This window comes from Glycine max, chromosome 9 (assembly GCF_000004515.6).
Source record: "Glycine max cultivar Williams 82 chromosome 9, Glycine_max_v4.0, whole genome shotgun sequence".
Taxonomy (NCBI): domain Eukaryota; kingdom Viridiplantae; phylum Streptophyta; class Magnoliopsida; order Fabales; family Fabaceae; genus Glycine; species Glycine max.
Window position 1 is genome coordinate 42868658 of NC_038245.2, and position 9778 is coordinate 42878435.

Genomic DNA, 9778 nt, shown 5'->3' on the forward strand with positions numbered 1-9778 from the left:
AAAAGCCAAAGGGGTAGTAGCACTAGTGGGAAAGGGTGTTTTGGATGATGACTAAGAGAGAGAGAAAGAAGAGAAAGGGACTAATGCAGTAATGCTTTTGTAACAATGCCAAGCAAACACAATTCACAAAGCATATTCCAGTTTTTGGTGTCTACTCAAATGTCAATATGACCCTCTTATTACGGAGGCTGTTAAAAGCAATGTAATCCACACTCAAGCTAATTAGTGGAGGCAAGGTGGCTAAAAATGCATGTGACCTTAGTATTGATTATTCCATTATTTTTTAGTAGGAAAAAAAAGAGTATCTTATCTGATCTAATCTATTTTATAGGTGGTGGTGATGTAAAATTTGTCACTTGTGGAGTGTTCTGTCAATAAATAATTAAGGGGTAGTATGTGTCTCAAATCCCAATGCTGAAGGATCAGATTCTTGGAAATACTGTATACTATAAACACTTTCTCATGTACCATGCTCTAAAATGATGGATGCACTTGGGATTTTTTGATATCACACTCACACAATTACTCTTGAAACCCAGAAGAGACAAATTACGCCATTCATTGATAGCCAACAAAAAGCAAATTGGAGCATGTTCATGGTTAGAAATAATGCATCCACGCCAATGACAGCGAAATGTCAACCCAAACGGTAACTCCTTAGAAATAGCACATTTCCCTTTACCCAAATAGATATATTCTCCAAGACTATATCCTATAATTTACTGTTGAGATTTAAATAAATCTTTAATTCAACATGTATGTATATATTTAATTATGGTATTAGTTGTTAAATTTCAATTAATAATTATGATTTTTTAATTTACTCTTTAAAGTAAATATCTAATTTTAGAAAGATCAAATTTTAAGTTAACAAGTTAAATTCTAATGAATTTTTGAAATTATTTTTATTTTTATTATCATGATATTTGTAGAAAACTTGATCAGTTATTTTCAATGAAGTCTCTTTTCTAATATTTTGTTCTAAAAGAGTTCTGAACACGTTTTTCTTAATTACTAATTGGGTGAAATTTCTGTGACTTATTAAATAATAATCGAAACCCGACCTTAACTTGAACCCACGTCATATAATAAGATTTTCGTAAATTTATTCAGTAACAAAAAATGTTAAGAGAAAGTGTTATTAACTTTTTCTTTTTTGTTCACGCTCGTCAATGTGAAGAAAACAGACACACTGTGATGCAGAGAAACTTTACCGTTACCCTGCATCATTCTCATGGAAATTCAGTGCCTAAAAGTCAACATTCTGATGGATGTATGCTCAGTTATCTTCACCTAATGATCAAATATGATTAGCTCAACGGCAGATGTATCATCAATTACCATCATTATGATCGATTTCTTTCATTACCAGAAAACATAATAATTACTTTCGTAAGGGAAACCAATAAGAATTACCACAATCATTAAACTATTTCATGGTACCAACATTTCCACTATAGCCATGTAATTTACGGAATCTTAAATCACATCGTTGCATATGGTGTATTCCCAAATCCCAAGTTTTTATCCAAACTTCTCAGGGGTTAGTTAGAAGCTTACTGTTATTTTTCCATCTTAATAGAAAGTCCATTAAAAGGAAATCAGATTATTCATATGCTCGGAAATCATATTCGTTATATTTAAATTTGTGTTTTTTTCTTGTGATTATTTTAATTTGAGTTTGAAATGTACAAATATTAAATAACAACAACTCTGGCCACTCAACATGAAAAAACCAAGTATATTTAATCATAAATACTTATAACTTATAAGTACAAAAAATGTATAATGGTTTTTTTTTAAGATTTGTATAATGGGTTTACTTTTGACTTTTATCTGATCATTATGAATGGTATAATAGGAATCAATCATTTACTTTCTCTCTTAGGATATTAATTAGGACAACCTTTGTTAAAAAAATAAAGGATATTAGGACAACCTTAACTTCATGTGCAAGCCAACTATCTTACAGTTTTTACCAATTCAATTTATCCTGGAAATTATTGTCTGATGACCATAGAACACTGGTTATTATGAACAGGGTGATCTGTTATGATTCTCCAATCATGTGATATCTCTTTCTTCACCATAACTAAATATCTATACAAATTAATACCAAATGCAAAACTTAGTTAGTAGGGTTTTTTAATTTGACCGCAGAATATTTTATGAGTGCAGCTGTATTAAAATTTAAAGAAAAAAAATGTTATTAACAATAGTTTTATTCAATTTGACTTATTAATTAGATTAATCGGATTACCCATGTGGTATCTAAATATTGTTCATCCTAAATTACACATAGGAAAGGGATCAAATAACACTTGTAATTTTAAATTATATATGTAATTCATGGTTAATATAAAATTCTGCATATCATTAATAAATAAGATTTAATTATGTTACACATGTTTGCGATAATTGAATATTTATGCACATCACGTGTAAACGAGATCTATTTATTCATTTAATTTTGTTTCATTTTTTTTCCTGCCAAATGAAATGGAGTCTTACAGCTAGTCGCCATGATAGAAAGTGTTGACCATTACGGAAATAACACCGAAACCCTGTCCTTACATTATCTATATTAATTGATTCTATTTGTGTTTTTCTTTGTCTACTTTTATCATCACTCATTTTCTATTTTCCTTGCTTTGTTTCTTGCATCATATCAATCATAGGCACAACTTTTCGGTTTACTATCATTTTCTTTACCACATCATGAAGGCACAACTTATCATAAAGATAAACACATAAAAGGTACTTTGGATAGCTCAGCTCTTAGACTTTGATGTGTATGATCACAAGATGAGGATCAATTGTATGATAACAAGAGATCTACATCTTATGATGAGAAAGTGACTTATTAATATATTAACATAGCCATATAGATGCACTACAGAGTTCAGGATCACACATGCAATATGTATATTTAAACAACTTCACAGTATGAAAACTATTTATATATATATATTGCAAAGGTTGAAAATAATTAAGTCTATATACTACAAGACATCTAACAAAAAAAATTATATCAAGAGTAAATGTATTTTTGGTCAACCTTGGTTAGTCAGGACCAAAAGTTTCTCTACCGATAATATTATAATCTTAATTCTTATATAGTAATTTCCTAATTTGTTAGCTCAAAAATCCAATATTCCAACAAGTAAAGAAACGAAGCATCACTATCTACTATATATATGGACATTAGTAGATTTTGTCTCATCTAAATATGAAATCTAGTTGAAGAAACATGTGAAATTGTTTGACTTAAATATCTGACCCGAATTATTTGTCATAATAATAATATGTATCATTTAGGTGCAATTGGAGAGTTTAGTGGCGGTAGCTTACCATTTTATATCTCCGTGTCTTATGCCTGTGTTTCAGAAGCAACCAAAATTAAAACCTCAAGTCATGGAAACATTTTTTTTTTAAAAGCGTATATAATTGAAAATTGTTTGAGTGAAATACTTAATGATATTCTTTATTCTACCCTCAGACTTGTTGCTTTTGAAAAAAAAAATTGCATTGTGCATGTGTTGAGTTGGCAACTAGTTGTTGTCTATATTAAAATCTTCTAATTCAACAAAAAGTGGGATCTTAATTGCAGTTCAGATGTTGTAAAAAATTTCAGTTATTCTTTAACACTGAATATTAATTCTCGAATCATATTTTTTTATTTATTTTTTATTGAATATATTGTTATTTTTTAGAAAAATAAAAAATTCTCGTCTATTGCTCATATATTTAAAAAAATTGAGTAAAATTTAAATATAAAAACAAAAGTATAATAGAGAAGATATTAGATAAAAGTATCATCATTGTTAAATAATGGTAAAATCACTATCGATCTTAATAAAAAAAAGAAAATATACTAGACGTTTTCATTATTAATCATATAATTTTATTTTATTATTTAGGAATTAGTTAAAGAGAAAAATATAGAATTTAAAAAGAACTTAAGGAAATAAAAATATTTAAATAAAGAAATGTCATCACTATGTTTATTAATTTGATATTGTGATAAAGAAATTCAAATTTTAACTGTGATTTAATAAATTTGTAATAATATATCAAGAGGAATGAAATAAATAAAATGTGTGGGATACTTGATATAATAGAAGTCACGTGACTTATTAAAAAGAGATATTAATACTAAAATACTTTCATTTAAGTGTAAGTGACTAAGTGTGCAGATTTATAGTATAAAGAAAAAAAATTGTAATGGAGAATTATTCACATCAATTTATAAGTGGTTGGTAAGTGACAATGTACTTGAATCTCATAAACAAGTAGTTAATAGTACAAAACTACAAATACAGAGGGAAGAAAAATTCATATATATATATATTATAGAAACTTATGAAAAAAATTATCACATATATAAGACGTTAATGAAAATCCAAGCCTATGATGAGAAAGGCTATAGCATAACCCATATCATAAAAATAAAGGCATTAGCCCATGCATGGTTCAATAATACAGAAGATTAAAACAATATTTTTATGTATAAAAATTTAATTAAAATTTTAGAAAAGAAAATTAAAATTAACGAAGTAACTGTAGAAGATGACCCGTTAAAATATTACACTACTATAGTGGCCGGTTACTACGTACTAAAATTAGATGAACTTATAAAATAACAATCAAGTAATGTCAGAACTCTTATGAATAAAAAAATGATTATCGTACCTTTAATCAGCTCATTATTTTTTTTGGTAAGAATATCAACAGTAAGCATATGAGTATTTTTTAAGAGAGATATGCTGATTTTGAATTTTGTTTACAAAAAAAGCATAAGTAACGTAAAATTGAAAAATTGAATGAAAGTAAATAAATGAGAATGTATATATGTACATATGGGAGTATCAAAAGTCTCACCCATGCTAATGTATATTATTTGTTTTTTTTTCTTGATTACATGCAATAAATTATTCATTTTTAATTTATATAAATATTATTAAATTTGTTATTATTAATTTTTTGGGCTGAATAGCAATCAAAGTTTAATACTTTTTTGCGATTATTGCTATATGTTTTGAAAATTGAGAGAAAATATGATAAATCTGTAATAAAAATAGTAGTAAGGTAAAAATGTTAACTAACATATAAATGAGAAAAATGAAAAGTTAATAAAACATAAACATATAAAATTATAAATTAAATGAATAAATTTTAAAAAATGACATATAACAATCATATATATATATATATATATAGTGGAATATTTTTTTTTATAAAATAATATATATAACTTGTAGCACGTAATATATAATTAATACGAATTTGCAGACTCTTTGTTTAGAAATGTATAATTCCCTCATCTATATATATCTTTTTAATTAAAGAAACTAACGGTCTAATAGATCATTAACAAATCTCCATCAAATTATAAATTAAAGGAAACAGGAGAGACACTTATTGAATCAATTTACGTTTAAATTTAATAAAATTAATCTTGATTTCAATCAATGCACAAGATTATTCATTTTCGTTATTCATTCATTCCCTTATGTAACCACTGCAAATTAAATTAATAATTTTTCACACTCTTCATATCCCCCACACAAACTGTTGCTAAACACACTCCCCATACCATTCTCTATATAAACCCCAACCAAGGTGTCACCAGAAATTAAACCATATTTTCATCTCTTCTTTTCTTCCAAGACTAAAATGGCTTCCACTCACAACCTCTATATCTTTGTTTCTCTTGTGACTATAACTGCATTGGTCTCATCAATGGTTGAGTCCAGATCACTCCCTAACGCTTCTTCGAGCCTCACGGTTCGGTTGAAGCTCGAGGGCGAACCCTCCAACTGTTGGGACTCACTATGGCAACTCCAAGCATGCAGTGGTGAAATTGTAACGTTTTTTGTCAATGGTGAGACTTACCTTGGACATGGTTGCTGCCAAGCAATTAGGGTTATTGGACACGATTGTTGGCCCAACATTGTTGCGTCTCTAGGATTCACCAATGAAGAGACTGATGTGTTGGAGGGTTATTGTGATCAAGCTGTTGATTCTCCTTCACCACCATCTATAGTAGTTGACTCAAAAGATGACATTGTTCCATAAAGGAAGTTACTTTGGTCTTGTTGGTTTCCAATAAATAATTAACTAATAAGGGTCTTGTTTTGTTTTTTCTTCTCAATTTTGTATGTTGCAACGGATATGGGAAACACATGCAATATTCTGAATCAATTAATGATATGATATGCAAACAGGGTTGTGTGTTTTCTATGAATAAAAGGTTGTTGCACATCGGCATTTCGCTTCTTAATTTATATTATATGGCTCTAGTTTTATGTTGAAACTTGAATATGTACAAGTAATTTGGATAGATAGCGCAGTTAATACTGAATTCATCATTCAATATATAGCAAGGAAATAAAAATGGAGTTACACTATGGAAGGAGAAGAAAATGATGAAATCTAGGATATTGCTGCTCTTGATCTTCAACCTTCCAGAGAACCTTGCGCCAGCACTCAATTTTGTCAGGGCTTCTTTTAAAAAAAATAATCAAGAATTAAAAATTAAATAAAATATATACACATGGCATGATTAAGAAATTAGCTTGGGGAGATTGATCATTAACAGAAAAAAATGGAGTTTATGATCAAATGAAACCACAATAGGGTGGATGCTGGATGGATTATTTTTACGAGAAAAAAAAAAAGCAGATGGAGGAATAAGAGGTTTGATTCTTGTTCAGTTCCTCCATGAAATATCATATGTTGATTATATGGATATTTGTTCAGTTGCACATAATGATTGTTCATGTACACGAGTTCACTTGCACATGATAATCATTGGTATATATTTTCATGAAACTGTTAGAATGATCTTGTATTTATTTATTTAATTTTGTTTACTGTTAGCTCTCATGGGCACATAGGCGTTAGCTCTTTTGCCTCAACTATTAGGAAATTTGATTTAAGTTCTTTGAAATTAAGGACCCACCGGTTTGTTGCGGAACATTGCCATGTTAGTATTTTGCAATTGTGGAGTTATAAGGGGCTGGGTTGGAAACTTGGAATGCTCAATTTCTTCTTCTTTTTTTATTTCTTTTTCATAAGTTTATTGCGATTCAGTTTTCATCTTCTTGTGTATTATTTGACTCTTGAACTAGCTTGTTTTTAATTTTCATATTAATTTCAAAATATTTATAATTTTTTTTATTTTTTCTCAAATAAATTTGATGATAATTCATTTTTAATTTACTTCTTTTAAAAAAAATTGAATAATAAGTGCAAATCTCTTAAAATAAAATAATGCAGTTTTTGGTAGTAAGCACTTGATTGATGACTAAAATCATAAACTTAATCACCCCAGATTCATTCTTTATAGATACTCATTTATTCCATTTCATTTTCCTTGTTTTTAGTAAATTTTCACATGGATAAAATAAGAGAAGAAATAAAAAGGAAAAAGGAAGAAAATACTTTTATAAGACTTGTGTAATTATAAAGGAAGAAATTGTTATTAAATATATGTTTGGATATAAACTTCTCCAAAAATACTTAAATGAGAAAAAATAACAAAAATACAAATTAAAATAACTTATAAATAAACTAATTTGTAGAAACTATTTTACATTAGCTATTTTAAAAAGCTCATTTTTAACTTATTTCCTAAATTTTTCAATTTACCATTTCTGAAGTTTAATGATTGGATATATACATTTCATTTGATCGCTAAGAGAATCAGCCAAAAGTAGACTCTAATTTTACTTATACAATGATTGCACACAACTCATTGTGAGCATGTATATGTGAACAAAAGAAATCGACAAAGTGACCCATCCATGTTCCATACTTAGATATGTGAACGCAATAACAATATGACAAGAAAATCACTGCTGTTTTTTCTACCACCATATGATAAAAGATCAAAATTTCAATCTCTACACGTATCTGAAGTTAATGATCCATTCCCTTGCCACGCGTTGTGAAAAAGATCTCTCCATGCAATAAATACGGAAAATAAAGTATGGGAAGGTACTTAAAATTTAATATATCACTTTATAAAATCCAACAAATACCCACCAAAAGTTGAACTTCAGACACTCTTCTATACAATTTGTTCTGTTTTTCTATTGATCTCCGTGTGAACGTTAATACCACATCCTGCTGCAATTATTACACACTATTTTTTTGTGGCAGATACTCAATTAGTATTTCATAATTTTCAGGTAAGCGTGTATTTGTAGTTTTCTTTTTTATTGGTTCATAGAAAATGATGAACAATGATGAAAGAGAAGAGGTTAATCCACCCTTTTCGATTCTCCAGAGATTGGATCGCCTTGAGCATCAGGTAAATTAATATTTTCTTCTTCAAGTTTCATTCATGCTTCAATCCATAGAATAACGGTGATTCTTGAAAATGCAGATGCTGTTTCTGGAAGAAAGGCACGGTTATGGAGCACCAAATTTGGCTGTTGTTGCTGACAAATGTCTGAAACCAGAAGAACAGTGCAAGAGCATGTTCTCTGCCCTTGAAGAAGTTCACCACAAAGGCTCGTTACTGGAGCGGGTAGCAGTGCTAGAAAATCGATTAATTCAGGTTGCTAATTAAAGACCCAGATAATATATTTTATTAGAATTTTTTTTATTTGTAGTTTGTAGTTCTTGCATGTTATAAGCAAATTTTTGTGTTATATATATGCTTTGTTTTAAATCATTCAGCTGAGTAGGGACATGGACTTGGAAAACACATCAAGGTCTAGTTCTTCCAATGCTGCAGTAACTGAAAAGTTGGGAAATGGGTTAGGATCATTAGAGGCTAGGGGACCAAATGAGGGTATGAATATGATCACCACGATTCAAGAGAAGCAGGGTCCTTTTGTAACACAAGTAAGTTTACAGATTCATATTTCAGAAACATTCACATTATAAAAAAAAATAAAAAAAATACTTCTTTTGTTTTTCTTTGTTTATGTATTCCACCAACCAATTAATTGCATTTTAATGATGAGCTTGAGCTTTATGGTCTTACAGGGTGAGGATAGCATTGTTCTGGAAGCTTGTTCATTAAACTCACCATCTTGTAGGGCACAAAGAAGACGAATCAAGGCCATATCTAGAATGGGTTGTTACAGGATGCTCAAGTGGTTGAAATTGGGATGTTGATGTTAGATTTTGTGGCATTGTATCTTTCAAAATTTCTATAATTCCCGGCTTAACTTGGAAGTGTTGTAAGTTGTAACCAAATAATTATATCTATTGGCTTGATTTCATTCCACAATAGAAAAACCATAAACACATAACCCAAGTCATACATTACAAAATCGGAATGTTCTTGATCAAAGTGCTTCCAAGTTTCGTCATCATACAATTGAACTTCTCATGTTCTCATAGTGCTACCTCATTTATCCGGTGGCTTGCATTGATGTAAATATTTTTTGTAGTCTTCAAGTTTGAAGCAAATATAACATCCCTTTTGATTGAAATAAGTTTGTGCCTACTTCTCCCTTGTGACTGTGCAAAAACCGGTTTGATAAAAATAACCCGAACCAAATCAGATATAACCATTTTAACCAGTTGGATCTTTAAATCCAAATTTACAAACGGTTTTGATGAACTAGTTTGAAATTGAACTAATTTTAAAAAATCAACTTTGAACTGGTTCTTAATTGGTTTTAAACTGATTTAAGAACCAAACTAGTTTTTTAAAAAATATTATAAAAGCAATTTGATTAATTGAATCTCTTTTGTACAACAGTTTTTTTTTTTTTCAAATCAGTTAGGGTGAAAATCATTTTGGTTTTGGTTTTGT

General features: G+C 29.1%; 2 protein-coding genes across 2 annotated transcripts; both read left to right on the forward strand.

Moving 5' to 3' along the window:
• The first annotated feature begins 5676 nt into the window (after positions 1-5676).
• Positions 5677-6078, forward strand: LOC102667984 (egg cell-secreted protein 1.3). The gene has a single exon (XM_006588234.3). It carries the CDS (start codon positions 5677-5679, stop codon positions 6076-6078), a length of 402 nt encoding a protein of 133 aa, XP_006588297.1.
• A 1926-nt stretch (positions 6079-8004) lies between these two features.
• Positions 8005-9290, forward strand: LOC100809085 (uncharacterized). The gene is made up of 4 exons (XM_003534174.4): positions 8005-8317; positions 8393-8566; positions 8689-8856; positions 9001-9290. Exons 1-4 carry the CDS (start codon positions 8240-8242, stop codon positions 9130-9132), a joined length of 552 nt encoding a protein of 183 aa, XP_003534222.1. The 5' UTR covers positions 8005-8239; the 3' UTR covers positions 9133-9290.
• The last annotated feature ends 488 nt before the right edge of the window (positions 9291-9778 follow it).